The sequence below is a fragment of the Parus major genome, chromosome 8 (genome assembly GCF_001522545.3).
Source record: "Parus major isolate Abel chromosome 8, Parus_major1.1, whole genome shotgun sequence".
NCBI classification, from domain to species: Eukaryota; Metazoa; Chordata; class Aves; order Passeriformes; family Paridae; genus Parus; species Parus major.
The window spans coordinates 1,857,723-1,873,748 of record NC_031777.1 but is presented as its reverse complement, the minus strand read 5'-3'; the positions used below and the strand labels follow the sequence as shown (position 1 = coordinate 1,873,748).

The 16,026-nt window shown below is 51.2% G+C and overlaps 2 protein-coding genes across 3 annotated transcripts; one reads left to right on the top strand and one right to left on the bottom strand.

Annotated features, from left to right (window-relative positions):
• Window positions 1-24: 24 nt before the first annotated feature.
• ALDH9A1 (aldehyde dehydrogenase 9 family member A1) lies at window positions 25-8,242 on the top strand. The gene is made up of 11 exons (XM_015636637.2): window positions 25-244; window positions 968-1,113; window positions 2,204-2,333; window positions 2,623-2,757; window positions 3,199-3,395; window positions 4,176-4,316; window positions 5,050-5,238; window positions 6,120-6,207; window positions 6,519-6,660; window positions 7,156-7,268; window positions 7,375-8,242. Exons 1-11 carry the CDS (start codon window positions 55-57, stop codon window positions 7,467-7,469), a joined length of 1,566 nt encoding a protein of 521 aa, XP_015492123.2. The 5' UTR covers window positions 25-54; the 3' UTR covers window positions 7,470-8,242.
• Window positions 8,243-8,456: 214 nt separating this feature from the next.
• MGST3 (microsomal glutathione S-transferase 3) lies at window positions 8,457-13,743 on the bottom strand. 2 transcript variants are annotated; one of them, XM_015636640.2, is made up of 6 exons: window positions 13,666-13,743; window positions 11,260-11,383; window positions 10,339-10,412; window positions 9,735-9,792; window positions 8,965-9,037; window positions 8,457-8,675 (listed from the first exon to the last, which is right to left on the bottom strand). In XM_015636640.2, exons 2-6 carry the CDS (start codon window positions 11,374-11,376, stop codon window positions 8,554-8,556), a joined length of 444 nt encoding a protein of 147 aa, XP_015492126.1. In that variant the 5' UTR covers window positions 11,377-11,383; window positions 13,666-13,743; the 3' UTR covers window positions 8,457-8,553. The 2 variants fall into 2 exon arrangements, with proteins under 2 accessions (XP_015492126.1, XP_015492127.1); XM_015636641.3 differs by having other exon boundaries at window positions 11,260-11,401; window positions 13,666-13,718.
• Between the last annotated feature and the right edge of the window lie 2,283 nt (window positions 13,744-16,026).

Sequence of the window (16,026 nt, the reverse complement as noted above, 5' to 3'; positions counted from 1 at the left end):
CGTCTGCGGCTGAGGCGGCGCCTCTGGGCCGCGGCGCCTGACGGGATCCCGCCGATGTTGGCACAATCCCGGCTGCCGAGCCTCCTCCTCTTCCTCCCCCGGCTGCGCTCACTCGCTCCCGGCCTGGCCATGAGCTCCGCCACCGGCACCGTCACCGTGCAGCAGCCCCTCAACTACCGCGCGGGCGCCCGCGTCCACCCCGCCGACGGCGGGCAGCTGGAGGAGGTGTTCGAGCCGGCCACAGGTACCGGGGGAACCTCCAGGGGCGGGGAGAGCCTCTGTGCCTGCAGGGCCCGGTGTCCTCGGCTGTCCCTCAGCTCTCCTGGGTGCTGCCTGTGCGGGTATCCTGCACGCCCTGCAGCCCCTCAGGCCACCCCAGCAGCCCCTCAGGCTCCCCTGCAGCTCCCGGGGCTTCCCTGCTGCCCCTCAGGCCACCCCCCTGCAGCCCCTCAGGCTCCCCTGCTGTAGTGGATGTGTTCTGCCGACAGCGTTTGGCCATGGTCATTCTTTATGCAGAAATCAGCTCTCAGCTCTGTCGGGCAGATTTTGGCGAAACCCCACGATTTGAATATCTCTATAATTGTGTAATTGTAGTTGTTGGTATGTAGCGTTCAGCAGAGTAGCTCCCAAGTGTTTAACTGTTCTGAGGAATGTGTAACCAGAGTCCTGAAGAGGGTGGTAGAAGTGTAACAAACTCAACTGGGAAACCCAGGAATTTTGTAGCAACTGGAGCTAATTAGTAACCACAACACGATTGTGGAGAATGTCAGCCCTTTCAGCACAGACCAGCTGAATTGCAGCGCCTCTTCTATGGCTGATTACAAATCAATGAGTTTCAGTGGGAAATTCTGTGCCTGGTATAGATGAGTTGACTGAAGTATGTGGGGTTTGGTGCAAGATAAACCATGTCCTGCACCCCTTTTCTGAGATTTCCATCTCATTTATTGCCTGTTTAAAACGTGCCCAGGTCGTGTGCTGTGCAAGCTGCCCTGCTCTGGGGAGAAGGAAGTTGATCTGGCTGTGCAGAGCGCAAAATCTGCCTTTAAAATATGGAGTCAGATGTCCGGCATGGAGCGATGCCGGGTGATGCTGGAGGCTGCCAGAATTATTCGGGTATGTTGGTGGGGGAGAGGGGTGGTTCTGTTTCTGAGCTTCCTTGTGGGTTATTGTGGCTCTTGGGGGCTTCAGCAGAACTTGCAGAGCTCCAGGAGTTGCTCAGGAGTTAAAACCCACCTTTGGCCAGAAGAGACAGGAGGCTGCCTTAGGCAGGGCTTTGCTGTTATCACTGGAGTCAGCATCCGTGAGTGTAGCTTTGGTCTTATCTCTGGATTCAAGGCCAGTGTGTGCTTTCTCAGCTTAATTCTGTTAGAAGACGTAAAACTGAAGCCAGCCATTTGGCATCTTGCAGCGTTTGTGGTTCTTCTAACAGCACCAGAGATTAAATTTCACTGTACACAGTTTCAAAGCTGAAATTGCATAACTGGCGTTGCTGAACTTTTGGCTTGTCGGAGACTGTTGTTACATGACAGGAATGTGTCCTGGCAATAAGAGAAAGTAGGAGTACTGGTTTTTATCTGTCAGATAATACACTTGGGGGAGGATGCACATAAGTGAGGTTTAGCACAGATGCCTTTCTGAGATAACAGGTTCTTGGGCATCAGAGTTAATTTCCATCAAGGCACAGATCTGTAAGAATCCAGACTTTCTTTCCTCAGCATGTACAAGTCATGAGAAAACTTTTCTTTATGCCACACTTTTGCCAGACTTTCAGAGCAGGGTTATTTCTGCCTGGGAGATGGACTGTTAAAGGATGCTTCCCAGCTGCATTGCTTTGTCCCTCTTCCCTGGCCTCTGGTTCCATCCTGATCTTGCTGTTTGCTCTTCCCAGTTTAGTTCTGCGAATTCTGATCATTGTTTGCCAGCCAGCTTCTAAGTTCATGTTTGCTCATCTTTTAGATAAACAGGGATGTTAAACAAGACTGGACCAGCAGTGAACCCCAGCAGCTTTCCCTTTGACACTGCCCTGCACTCATTCACCCTGGGGAAACTGACAAACAGCAGTTGGGAATGTCCCTTTTGGAGATGACCATTTCTCATGGCAGGATCTTGTTTGGGACTTGTGTGCTTGGGAAGCAGCTGTCTCCTTGTGGAGTTCTGCTCCAGGCTTCTCTAACGTGTTGTCTCTGTCCTGTGCCTCTCACAGGAGCAGAGAGAGGAAATTGCCACCATGGAGACCATCAACAATGGGAAATCCATCTTTGAAGCCAGAGTGGACATCGACATATCGTGGCAGTGCCTGGAGTATTACGCAGGGCTGGCAGGATCTCTGGCGGGTGAGGGCGTTACTGGAGTTTGCTCTTTGCTCTCTGTCCCACCTTCCCTGCTAACTCCAATGGCACAAAGCCATCTCTGATGCTGATTTCTCTGAGAGATGGGCCATTCCTTTTCCTGAAGAACTTAGAAGGATTCAGGTCTCTGCCCAATGCTGCCATGCTCTGTGGGCACTCACACATCTTCTGTGAGCCTGCTGGGGTAAAAGTGTCTCTGCTCCCAGGCAAAGGCAGCTCTGACCAGACAAGAAAGAACTTTGCTCTTTTCTACCTTCTGGCTGTTTCTTTGCAGGTGAACACATCCAGCTTCCCGGGGGATCCTTTGGGTACACTCGGAGAGAGCCACTTGGGGTGTGTGTTGGGATTGGAGCCTGGAATTATCCTTTCCAGATTGCCTGCTGGAAGTCTGGCCCAGCCTTGGCTTGCGGTAATGGAGCCTTCCTGCCCACACAAGCGTCTCTTCAAAGCCAACTGATTCTGTGGGGGAGAGTGATTTCTGGGATGAAGTCTACAATTACCTTGAAGGATTAGCAGAATGTCCAGGCTGTTACTCTGGCAGAAAGGAAAGGGAAATGGAAGGAGGAACATGTCAGAGGTTAGGAGTTCATCCAGATAAACACTGATAGCTTTGTACCAGATGGGGAAGGTCTCTGGAAATGTTTGCAGGGCAAGACCAGCAGTCCCATCTCCCCCAGCAGTGATTCACCCTTAGTTGCAGTGATCAGCTGAAAGTGTTTCCTCTTCCCTTGGGGGAAACTTAAGGGTTCTGGTGAGACAAACTCACAGTGTGGGGTGGGGATTGTTTTTGTTTCTTCCCTGAAGCAGTTTGGGTGTTAACCCCACCTTGCCTGTGTCTGGGTTCCCTTAGGCAATGCGATGGTCTTCAAGCCTTCACCTTTCACCCCCATTTCTGTGGTGAGGTTGGCAGAGATCTTCACAGAGGCTGGAGTGCCCAAGGGGCTCTTCAACGTGGTGCAGGGTGGGGCTGCCACGGGCCAGTTCCTCTGCCAGCACCCAGATGTGGCCAAAATCTCTTTCACTGGCAGTGTGCCAACTGGCATGAAGGTAAAGGCACCTTGAGACAGGGGGTCTGTAGCTAACACCTCCCTGAGCTTTTCTGCATGGAGCCTGTAGAAGTGGGGTGTGGGTTAGCGTTTTTGAGGCTGAGAGAGGAGCTTTCAGCATGTGCAGGGTCATGCTGGGGTCCAGTTACCCTGCTGGGCACAGCCTTGGGAGAGAAACCCCTTGGTCAGCTTCACTTGCTTAGCCCCTGGTTGCAGTGAAGTCTTCTGAGCTGCTCAGGTGGGTGTTGATGTCAGGAGGAGAGTACATGAAACAGCAGCACTAGAAGAATGTGTTCCTGGCTGCTATAAAGCACTAAAGCTGCATGCAACCTACTGTTTTTAAGCAAGGGGATAGTTTCTGTGAGTTTCTCACTCTCCATTTATAATTCTAAAATTAAAGAAAGACTTTTGGAAATAAATTCTGAGTCGAAGGAGGGGAAATGTTGTCCCGTAACGCTCCATACGTGTGTGTACCTGTGGGTTGCAGTGACAGATGACAGCTACAGCTGCCTGCAGCTTACACTGAGCACAAGACTTCCTGCAAATGCTTTTCCAGGTTTTGTCGGTTTTACCTGTAAAAAAAACAACCCCCAAACCCTCTGAGACTGTCCTCAGAACGAGCTAACCACATCTAGGAAACCCAGCTTGCCCTCTGTGCTGCTTCTCTCTTGTTGGTGAATGGTCCTGCAGGAGCTCTCCCTTTGGGTCTCTCTTGCCACCCTGTGGGGTGACTCTTGTTGGCCAGTGGGTCACTTACCTCTTGTGTTCTTGTTCTCCTCAGATCATGGAGATGGCAGCTAAAGGGATAAAGCCAGTCACCCTGGAGCTGGGGGGCAAATCCCCCCTTATCATCTTCTCAGACGCTGATCTGGAGAATGCTGTGAAGGGAGCCCTCATGGCCAACTTCCTTACTCAGGGCGAGGTGTGTGTCTGTGGGGCAGGAGTGCTCCTTCCCAGGGAGGCACTGTGGGGTCAGGGCTGGGCAGTGGGGCCAGCCTGTGATCTCCTGTGAGTGAGGGATGCCCTGAAGCTCCCATCTTGCCACACCTTTCCCTGTGCAGTGTCAGAAGGGATGCCCTTGCTGGGGCTGTCCCAGCAGAGTGTGCCTTAGCTACAGGACACACTTAGCCAGTGGCCTGTCCTTCCCAGCCATGGAGCCTCCCTGGCACCAAGCACCCAGCTCAGCACAGCTGCTTCTGTGCCCTGGGCACCAGTCTGGCACTCATAGGTCAGGAGAAGCTGTGCTGGTGTCCCTTGGAGAGGCAGCAGGTCCCAGCCTGGTGTGCTGAGCCTGAGGACAGGGTTCTGTCCTTCCCAAATTCGGGATATCCACCTGTGCTGCAGGCTTTGTGTAATCCTGTTGGCAAACTCAGTGGGATCATTTCTGGGAACTCAGCAGTCGGCTCAAGGTCTCTGCTGCTCATGACCTGATCCTTTTTTGCCACCTGGTGGCATCAGAACCATTGTGTCCAGCAAGGGCTGTTCAGTGCAGTCACAGCCCCAGGGTAATCTTGTGTTCCCGGTCCCCAGGGACAAGTTAGCTGTTGTAGCAGCTATGGAGGAGTTTTTCCAAGAGCCTCTGGAGCAGGACCCAAGCAGGGAAGGAATTTGGATTGCTGTGTTTCCTCTTCTGAGCTGCCTTTCCTGTGTCCCAGGTGTGCTGCAACGGCACCCGGGTGTTTGTGGAGAGAAAGATCCTGGATACCTTCACAAAGGAGGTGGTGAAACGCACCCAGAAAATCAAAATTGGGGACCCTCTTCTGGAAGACACACGGATGGGAGCCCTCATCAACCGGCCCCACCTGAATCGTGTGCAGGGCTTTATCAAGCAGGCGAAGGAGCAGGTGAGATTGTGATGCTGCTTTGTGACTGCCCAGAAATGTCTCTCCTGTTAGGCAAACACACTGCCAGCTGCTCTCCTGCCCTGTGCCTCCCCAGTTAAGCTGGGTTTTTTTGGTTGTTTTTGGTTTACTCAGTGGGTGTGTTGGACCACTAGATACAGAAGTCTGTGGGTTCTCAGAGAATTGGCTGATGGAATTGCTGAGCCATTCTCCATGATATTTGAAAAGTCATGGCAGTCAGGTGAAGTCCCAAGTGACTGGAAAAGGAAAAACATCCTTTTTCAAAAAGGGTGGGCAGGAGGAACCTGGGAATTACAGACCCATCAGCCTCACTGCTGTGACTGTGGAAAGATCATGGAACAGATCCTCCTAGAAGTTTTGTTAAGGCACGTGGGGGACAGGGAGGTGATTTGAGCCAAGCACAAGGTGCTGCACCTGGATCAGAGCGAGCTCTGGTATCAATCCATGCTGGGGGATGAGCAGATGGAGCAGCCCTGCGAGGAAGGACTTGGGAGTGCTGCTGGAGGAGAGGCTGGACAAGCCCCAGCCATGTGTGCTGGCACCCAGAAACCCCCTGTGTCCTGGGCTGCATCCAAAACAGCCTGGGCAGCAGGTGAGGGGAAGTTCTGCCCCTCTGACCTGCTCTGATGAGACCCCACTTCTCAGCGCAGGAAAAACACGTGAGGAAAGGCTGAGAGTTGGGGTGGTTTAGCCTGGAGAGGAGAAGGCCCTGATTGCAGGATTTCAGTGCATAATGTGGCTTATAAAAAAGATGGGGACAAACTTTTTAGCAGAGCCTGCTGGGTTAAGCCAAGGGCCAGCCAGAGCTGGGCAGGATGCTCCTGGATGTGCCTGCATCCCTTCCTCTCTTGGCTCTTTTCCAGGGGGCAGAGGTGCTGTGTGGTGGGGACCTGTATGTGCCAGATGACCCGAAGCTGAAGAATGGCTACTACATGCGCCCCTGTGTGTTAGGTAGGATCCATCTCAGTCATGGGATTTCTCCTGAGAAAGCTGAGTTCAGCTTTGTAACCTGGCTCTGTGATGTCCCCAGCCTGGACTGGCACTTGAATGTGTGTTCTTGGAGCTGAGGCTTCCAAGAAGTGCATCCAGGGAAATCTGTGCTGTTGGAGGGCCTGATGGGAATGGTGCTGTTGGTGCTTTTGAGATGCAGGGTGTGCCTGGCTGCTCTGCCATGCTGTCCCCAAGGCTGTGTGGGTTGCTGAATGCACAGGCTGTGCTGCTGCTCTTCCTCCTGAAGCACTTGTGCTCTGCCACGCTTCCAGGCAACTGCAAGGATGACATGACTTGTGTGAAGGAAGAGATCTTTGGGCCTGTCATGGCCATCCTGCCCTTTGACACAGAGGAGGAAGTTGTGGAGAGAGCCAACGCCACCAAATTTGGCCTGGCAGGTGGTGTCTTCACCAGGTAGGACTGGGCAGTGTTGTGGAATCATTCTGGGGAGGGGAAATACTGCAGTGATTTGCTGCTCCTCTTGCAGTGCCTGGGCCATGGGTATCCTCTTCCAGAAGAGCTGAAGCAAGGGATTGCCAAAAGGGAAATTTGTAAATGACTGCACATATCCCAGTTTTTCCTGAAGTGTTGGGTGGGCCCAGCTGTCCCTTGGGTTCCTCCCAGCTTGGCTTGGCCTGCTGCCTGCATTCCTGCACCTCCAGAATGCATCAGGAGCCTGCTGTGCTGCTCTTGGCTACTTGCCCCACTCTGTATTGCTGGTGTCCTTGTCCTGCCCTCTTGAATGCACTTGGAGTGTCCTTGGGAATTGGAGCTGCCTCCTTCAAGCAGGCAGAGACAGAGTAGGGCAGGTTGGACTCCAAAAAGCAGTGTGGCCTGCTGGCCTTTCTCCAGTGGATGTTTGCCTGGCAGGGAAGGAGGGGATTCAGCTGAATTGCTCTTTTCCTGCAGGGATATCCAGAAGGCTCACAGGGTAGTGGCTGCTCTCAAGGCTGGGATGTGCTTCATCAACAACTACAACGTCAGCCCTGTGGAGCTGCCTTTTGGAGGATACAAGTCCTCAGGTGAGCTCTGTGTGACCTCCCCTGGTACCTGCCAGCTCCAGGGGGGGCTGTGAGTGGCCCCTGGCACTGCCTGGAGCTGTGTCCTCACTGCAGCTCTTCCCTGCAGGATTTGGCAGGGAGAACGGCCGGGCAGCCATCGAGTACTACTCACAGCTGAAGACTGTCTGCGTGGAGATGGGTGATGTGGAGTCTGTGTTTTAGTGGCTCTGGGGCCTGCTCAGGGGAGCATCAGGCAGCTCTTCCCTGCCAGCCAGAGATGTGGATCATGTACACAGCAATAAAGTATCCTACAGTTGTCAGTGCCCAGGGGGAAGCAGAGCTGGAGCAGCATTTAGCCACCCTGTTCCTGCAAGGAGGGTTGTACACACAGGGCTCAGCTCTGGCCTGGCTGGTGGACAATGGGAAGCTCAGGGCAGGAGGCACCAGTCTGGCTTTTGGCAGCAGCTCCTGCAGCCACAGAGGTGTTACCAGAGCTTTGTCAGTGGCCAAGGCCAGGCCCAGGCTTCCCAGGCTGTGTGCCTTGATTCCCATTGCCTTCCACCCTCCATCAATTTCACTTCAGGCTTCCTAACAGGTAGGACCCTACTCAGTGCACGTATAAGCTCTTGACACCGTCATATCCTGTAACTATCCTGACCCTGTCTATTCTGTGACCACATAAAAGCCTTAAGTGTAGCATTGTTTATTCCCTCTAAGCCCTTGGTAACCTCGAGTTTTGGTTTGTTTTTTTTTCTATCTGTACCTTACTTACAAGTGGGACAAAACATTGTGAGGGTTGGCTGATGCTGCCTGAGCCAGGCATGGCCCTGAATTACCTCCACACAAGAGTGGTGGGGAGCTCCAGCACAGAATAATGAAAGCTATCTCACTTCCTTCCTGTAAACTTACTGTTCTTTATACACATGATGAAGCAACACTTTCAGTTGTTTGCCTACATCTATTTTTTAGCAATCAAATAAATACTTACTCTGGAACATCTTGTCAGAGTGACATGAATTGTGAGGGGTCCAGAAATGGGGCTGCTGTTGTATGGGTTAAATGAGCTGCAAGGTGGCTTTTTGATCACTGAAATCATCAAAGCTGGAAGGAACATCTCTGCCTGACAGACAGATTTCGGTAGTCCTGCAAACCCAGAGTAATTCCAGCATTCTGCAGAGCTTCTTAAGAAAACCCTCTGTAACTTTAGAATGAAAATAGAGAATGGACAACTTCCTTTTATTGAGTAAGAAAAGGGAAAAAACACAGGAAGCCAAGTGTTCTAAAAGAAAACAGAAGAAAACTCTCTTTATCTTCTGCACCCCTGCTGGCAGACCCAGCCCAGGTGCTGGCAGGCTGAATAGATGCCTGTGCCCACCAGCCCAAGGAGTGCCACGGAGCCAAGGGCCCCTCTCCTTCGATTTTTGGGATCTGGAAAAAAAGAAAGCAGGATTTGTCACTTCACTGAAAGAACAGCCCAGCCTGGAGATGGAAGAAGGAGCAGGAACTAAAGGGAAATCCCCAGGGCAAAACAGCAGGCACCAGCTCAGGCCTCTTAGGGTAGGCATCCCTGCTGGATGCGGAGGAAGAGCGTGCTGCAGCTTTGGCAGCCCGTAGACCTGCACCCTTTCCTCCACACCTGGCTGGGAGCAGAGCCCTGGGGCACTGCAGGAGACCTGAGTCTCCAGGCACCCTGTGTGTGCTGCAGGCACTGTCCTACCTCCTGTGTAGTAGCCGTAGGCATAGAGGAGTCTCCCAACGATCCAGGCAACGCCAAGCCCTGTGGCAACTCGCTGCAGAGAAAGGAGAAGTGTTAAAGGCTTTGGAGGCTTGACTAAAGTCCTGCAGGCAACCAATGCAGGAGCTCAATCTCATTTCATCCCTGGCCAGTCAGCCCAGAGCAAGGACCAGGACTGTGGAGGCAGCTGCTGCTCCAAGCCCTGCTCCACTGCCTCCAGCAGGTGTTCCAAACTTCCACCTTGACTCTTAATTTAGAGCTCTCTCCAGTGTGGCTCCCATTTGCCAGATGTGCCTATGCTGCTTCCTTCCCTATTGGAAAAGGAGTCTGTCTTCTGGAAAGATCTATTTTGTCTTCTGAGGGCAAAGACAGAGCTACTGGATTTGGCCTCTCCCATGTGCCTGCCTCCTCCCAAGTTGTCTGCATCTTTCAGTTAAAAATAATCCAGGCTTCTATTGACTTCCTTTGGCAGGGCTTGGAAAAACTGGGCTGGGGGGATTCTTCCCACTCAGTGGCTGGAGGCTGCAAATGCTTTGCTTTGTCTAACTAAGCACCTTTAGGGGAAGGAAAGGGCTCTTATAGCAGTAAGGAGTTTATTTCTGGTGCATCTCCTGCAGAAAGCCTTCTACAACTAAATTTGAAGAAGGGGCACTGTTGTTAAATGCGATGTGGCTACTGAAGGGGCTGTCTTGGCCTCCTGCCCCCCACCCTGCCCAGGTCAGGGAGCCAGAGCAGAGTTCTGCATCACTTACCGGGTGGTAGAGTCCACCAGTGCCTAAAAAGAACAGGAAGGCAGGGTAGACTTCCAATCTGAAAATAAAAGTGAGGAGGTTGCATTTGTGCTCGGGTTGTTTACAAAGAAGAAACTCTGGAAGGGCAGAAACTGCAGACATCCCCTGCCAAGGGCATTTTGGGCTCATCAGGAGTCTCTGTGCTCAGTGCTGTGGCTGAGGAAAGAAGGGATCTGAGCACACACGGTTTTATAGGGGCTTCCTCCTAGCCCATGCCTCTCTCCCAGGACATCCACCCACTCTTTCCTTTTTGTTCCCTAAGCCACTGTAAACATTCCCCAGGAGTTGTGCTTCCCAGCACCCCTCTGATGTGCTGTTGCAACCTGTCCACAGGAGCTGGGTGGACTTTGGCCACTCCCCAGGGAGACCTGGGCAGCACAACAGATCAGCATTTACAGGAAATGAGATTCCTCACGTCTTAAGATCTACCCATGGAAGGAGCCAGCATAGCCTTCCTGCTAAGCACTGCAGGGCTGAGCCTGGGTCAAAGCAGCACCACTGGGGCTGTGGGCCCTGCTCCTCAGCCCTGTTTGTTCCAAGGCCTCCGTTCAAAAGCGTCACTCACGTGTTCTGGTGCGCACGCTGGATGCAGTTGAATATCTGCCCGTGTTCAGGGTCTGTGCTGTACATGGCTGGGTACTGCCAAAAAATAAACCAGCAGCAAAACATCAGCAAATGTGCCCTGCAGCTCCTCTCCCCAGGAGCCCAGGGCTGCCTGGGTGCTGGCAAGACCAATCTGCAGTGGCAGGTTAGAGCCTGTGCCTGCCCTGGGGCGCACAAAAGCTGTGTTCAAGGTCACTGCCTTCCTGGAGCTGCTGCCTGGATGCAGAGGCTTCCCCAGGCCTCAAATCCAGCCCTCTGTGCACCACACGCACTGGGTACATTTGCTGCAATCCTGACTTGATGCAGCAGGAATGGGATCACCCCAGCAGGCAGCTGGAGCTGTCCTCGTGCCCACCCCGGTTTGTCAGTTCCGTGAGTGAAGCGCTGAAAGAGGGAAGGAACAGTGGCTTGTGCTGAAGCCAAGTGGCACAGCAGCCACTGCATGCCATGGCCCTGACTCACAGGTGTCCCCACCCAGCCCACAGCTCTGCCTAGCTTAAAGGCTCCCCAGTGGGGGAAGGTCACTTGAAAGACTTGTCCCCTTGAGTTTGAGAAACCCTCCTGTCACTTTTGTGCCACTATGGCCCCTTTCTTCCCAGTGCTGCATCAAATCTTATTTGATTTGGGAAAATGGGCCAAGCAGTTTCTTGCCCATCTGTGCTGCCAAGCTCAAAGCCACATGCTTTCATCTTGGTGCCAAGCACCTGATGTCCCAAATCCCAAGCTCTGTTACGCTTTCTGGAGAGCCATGGCAGCTCCATCCCTTCTACATCTATGTGGTGGGGCAGGAAATGTCAGCAAGTCACCCCAAACTGCTCAAGGTGTCACCTAGCTTGTCAGCAGGCTGGCTCCAACCTTGCCACCCCTCAGTCTGAGCACTCACCTCCACACGGTACTTCTTGCGGGCCTTGCTCACGTTTATGGCGAGGTGCATGACCAGGACAAAGCTGGCAGCCCCAGTCAGCATGACATAGCCATATTCCTTGGAGAGAACAGCCATGGTGGTGCTGCCAGAGAAAGGGAGCCTGTGAATATTTTGGGGAAGAGAGAACAGCCATGGTGGTGCTGCCAGAGAAAGGGAGCCTGTGAATATTTTGGGGAAGAGAGAACAGCCATGGTGGTGCTGCCAGAGAAAGGGAGCCCATGAATATTTTGGGGAATTGGCAACACATGATCTGTGTGCATGGAAGAATCGCTGAGCTTGAACCCCAAGAGCTACCAGCACAGGGACTGGCTGAAGGAATTTGTACCTTTTGTAGCCTGCACAAACCAGGAGTTCTCTGCATAGTTCCTGTCAAGCAAGCTTTCAAATCACCTAAGCACTGGTGGGAAGTGGTGTCTGGAGAACCTTAGTGCAGCCTGGGCAGAAACTCATAGGCCTTTCCAGCCCCAGAGCTAGGGGCCACCAAATGAAGTCACTTTATTTCCAGCCTGTTCCCTAAGAGAGATGTTTCTTCGTGCACTGGGAACCAGACCTGTGGAACTCCTTGCCAAGGGACATTGTGAATGCAGGAATTCAACAGGAAACTCGGAAAGTTCTGGGACTAAGAGGTAAATTGGGAATTATAAAAGAACCTGGCTCAGAAATCCCCTGAGCTGGAAGGAGCTGGGCTCAATCAATGATTAATTTGTACTGCTAAGGTCACCCTTATATAAAATACTAATAAAACCCACCACCAGGGCAATGATAATTGAACTTTTGGGTAAAGAGCCACTGGCCAGATGACCAATGCTCAGCTCTGCAGCTCCCAGGAACCCTCTCAGCGTCACAAACTGGTGAAGAGCTCCAACAACACGCAGCTACTGGCATTTACAAACATCTGCACCAGCGGCCAGGGGACACCAGGGCCTGTGTGGCTTTTGTCTAATGGTTCTGTGCTCCCTCATGCAGGCCTGAGACCAAAGCATGGGGCAGAAGGTGCATCCTGCAGCCTTTGTCATGCCATATTCCACATTCTCATTCTTTCCTGCTCACCAGCCCCACAAACCTGCCCTGCTCCCACAGAGAGCTCCAGCTCCCTCCCGGCTGCCAGAGAGCACACGGGCGCTTCCCCACAGCCACCTTGCACAACCCCAGACCTCAGACGCCTGTCTGGGTGACCCTGGAGGGTGCTGCACGACACAGCACAGCAGAAGGCAGCAGAGATCTCCCTCCAGCACCGAGATAATTCTCCCAATCAAACCCCAGTTGGTGCCTGTCTCCAGATGGTGTCTCCACGATTCAGTGAGGTTTTGGTGTCTCCTGTACTGACCCACCAGCACAATCTGTCAGTGCAGTGAGAACCAGGCCACCTCAGGGAACTGCTGCAAAGTCTTCCCCCTGCACCCCTCACAAGGGATCTTTGGGGACTAGAGGGTTTTATTTCTCATTTGCAAAGGATTATCATCGATGGAGCAATGTGAAGACAACAGCTGGCTTTGTCCACAGGAAGTGCGGTAAACAATTATCAATAAGAATATTAAAACCCTGAAGTAATGAAGAAAAGTCAGCTGCATGCACCTGTAATTGAGGTTAGCACCTGACAGGTGACACACTGAAAATAGAACATGTAGAGCAGGTTGGTGGTCACATTTCCCCCTTCAAATTACAAGGTTGTTGGATAACCAGGCATTTTGTCTTCCAGCACTAAGTTATAATCTGGGGCTTTACCTTGGGAGCAAAGAGCATGGCAAAGCATTAAACCGGGTGTGTCATAAAACTGCTACTCTTACACTACTGATATCAAAGTGTACCTCAAGCCTTTGCTCTCGTAATTTGGAGCCATATAAAAGCAAATATTTGGAGCATATAAAGCACTCCGAAGTCACCAGGAGTCCCAGGGTCGTTTCCCGGAGCGTTTCTGCACCCTTTGCCCGCAGCCGCAAGGGCTTTGCTGACAGGCAGGACTCAATTTCTACCTTTTACCCCGCGATGTTGCCTGCTGGAGCCACAGACACGAGACTTTGGAGCATAACGCGGCACAAAGCGGCAGCACAAAAAGGGTCCTTCCCAACTCTGCCACCACACTGCAGCTGCTGTGAGTCAGCAAAGCGCATTAAAGGCTCCTCGAACAGCCCCACGCGTGGATTCGGACTGGATTACCCGATGTAAGCTCAGCCCTTAGAGCCAGCAGAGCCTTTTGTGGCCCCGCGCCCCCGTTCTCTGCCGGGGCTCTGCCCTACTCGCCCCGCAACCCCCTTCCCCCGGAGCCTCCCCCGGCTGGGAGATGTCCACGGAGCTTCCTGCATTTTCCACCGGGACCACCTGAGTTTCCACGCCCTGGGAGCATCCCCCTGTCCCCTCACTCACCCTCACCGCGGTGCGGAGCAGCCCAGGCGCTGCGGGACGGAGCCGGAGCCGGGGACGGGCACGGAGCCGGGGGCGGCAGCGGCGNTTAAATTACATTTTGGGAGGGGGTTGGCCAGTGCTTAAAAGCTGGAGTCTCAGATAGATGGCTTCTTCTCATTTTAATTACTTTGACAGGCACCTCTCCTTTCCAGCCGAGCTACCCTAACTTGAAGCAGCTGCTCCTTGGAATTACTCCCCCTCCTCTCTGTGTTGCAGAAGTAATAAGTGTCTTGTGCCCCTTCAATTAATTTATGGACTTGAAGTGCAGTGTGGGCCTGCTTGTACAGAGATGTTTTTCTCTTTTTCTCTAGCATTTAGTGAAGTTTTATGAAGTGAAATATGCCATTAACAATATAGGAAAAGTGAAATGTACAGATTGGATATGATTCTCCACTTCTTTCATAACTCTTGTTAGTGAGTGCAAAGCAGGTTTTATTATATTTTTCCATGGCAATTTGAAACTCCGATTTGAGAGAGAGTCCGGAGTGATTGATGGTACAGCTTGCTGGGCAGTGAAGAATAAGGCTTCTCTAGAGGAGCACAGACTCTGTGAATCAAGCTCATGCCTGTGTTTACAGCCACAACTGAAATGAATACTTATCATCTTGACTACATTGTCAGAGTCTTTTGAATGCTCCAGATTTCATCACTGGCTTGATGATTTATTTAACATCCTAGCACCTGCAGCCAGTGATGTGAAAGTTTCAATTTGTTGCTGTTTTTTAAATAACAGAAATGTAAATTCCAGGTTTTATTTTTCAATAAAAGGATGAAGATGTGATCTAAGTGCACCCTAATGACTTAGACAATTGAAGCGGAAGCACTCCAAAAGTCCTACTTTTAAAATTTCGCTATATTTAAATGCAAGTGTAATATTCAGGTGCCTGACATCCATGACTTTTGAACACTAATCATTACAACAGAAACTGCAACACAACTGCTTTCCTGCTTGCTGGTCAACTGCCATTTGTTTTTCCATAAAATCTCTCTTTATATACATATCTGGGCTTGCTGCATGGCACACAGGTCAGCCAAGGGCACAGCTCTGACATGGGGAGGACACCCATGTTTTAGTCAGATGTGGTACTTTGGAGAATGGGCAGAAGGCATTTAAAAGGAAAGATAGGGCAGCTGTTTGGAAAGTAGGGGAAGAGAGCTAATGAGAGCTGTTTCTGGGAAGATACAATAAGCATCATGTCTGAGGTACATACATTTTTATCTTAAAAATTTGTGCTAGTCACAAAGTAATATAGTGTAGTAATATAGGTGTCACTCTGTGAGACTGACCATCTCTGTTGATGCTCTTCTCATCTTACCACAGCTAATTTGGAGCGATATTTACATCAGCACTGAGCACCTCTGAAATACACAGTTACCAGACACTACTGAGTTGTGTCTTATGCCACTTTAATGATCTGCTTTAGGATGAGATCATCAGGCTCCTTTTCATTAGTAATTTACTAAGAGTTTCAACAAAGGAATCAAAGGACAGGCTGAAGTTTTATTCCTAGTTTTCAGGCTAGCTTTTTTTTTTATTTCCACAGTTCTAAAATTATTTGGTGAAGATCAGCCAAAGGACACTGAGCTAAGTACTTCTATCTCTATGACCTTTGTAAGTCTCTTACAAAAGGATTTGTATATATCCCTTCTAGCCTATGAAAACAATTCAATCTGTTGAGCAGCCTTCTGTGAATGACAGTGCAGAGTCTACCTCTAGGTATCTCAAAGAATGCTGAACTCCTTTCTGAAAAAATAACTAAGGTTTAGAAAACATTTTGTAAAAAAGTGCTGCAGAAAGCTAAGAAAAAGGTGAATGCTGACTATTTCAATGTTGACATTAAAACTGGCTTTGCTGTGCAGGTAGAGAAGAGGGGATGCTGAGTTTAGGTGGAAAAAGCAAAAGTAACGCGAAGAACAAGAGTCTTAGTAATTTCTGGAAAATCTCCAGATGGTGCCTGATATTGTGGGAAGCAATTGGAGTCTTGATCTGCAGGCACTTCTGGAGTGGCTTGATGTGCACCTAAACAGGATCATGGCTGTGGTTTCCCTCAGGATATGTGTTCCTCCCCAGTCATGCTCCAGCTCCCAGAGCCCCTTCACTGGCTGAGCTAGTGCTACTGCCTCCCAGTCAAGAAATGTGATGCTGTGCTCCATGACAGACAGGGGAACTGGGCAGGATATGAGAGGCCTCTGTGGAGCATATCTCTGGGCAGGAAAGGAAGGATGTGAACCTTTCCTTTCTCCTTATGAGTCAAAAGATATCCTTCCAAGAGAGCTGTGATGCTTGGTGCATTTAGATTTCTTTTCCTTATATGATTTGTC

What these genes read in the sequence shown, in the direction of transcription:
- ALDH9A1 (XM_015636637.2), top strand. Translation starts at nt 55, where the DNA reads ATGTTGGCACAATCCCGGCTGCCGAGCCTCCTCCTCTTCCTCCCCCGG. An exon ending in GGTGTTCGAGCCGGCCACAG is followed by an intron (nt 245 to 967) that starts GTACCGGGGGAA and finishes AAACGTGCCCAG; the next exon opens with GTCGTGTGCTGTGCAAGCTG. An exon ending in TCAAGCAGGCGAAGGAGCAG is followed by an intron (nt 5,239 to 6,119) that starts GTGAGATTGTGA and finishes GCTCTTTTCCAG; the next exon opens with GGGGCAGAGGTGCTGTGTGG.
- MGST3 (XM_015636640.2), bottom strand. Translation starts at nt 11,376, where the DNA reads ATGGCTGTTCTCTCCAAGGAATATGGCTATGTCATGCTGACTGGGGCT. An exon ending in GCAAGAAGTACCGTGTGGAG is followed by an intron (nt 10,413 to 11,259) that starts GTGAGTGCTCAG and finishes ATTTTTTGGCAG; the next exon opens with TACCCAGCCATGTACAGCAC. An exon ending in CTGGTGGACTCTACCACCCG is followed by an intron (nt 9,038 to 9,734) that starts GTAAGTGATGCA and finishes CTTTCTCTGCAG; the next exon opens with CGAGTTGCCACAGGGCTTGG.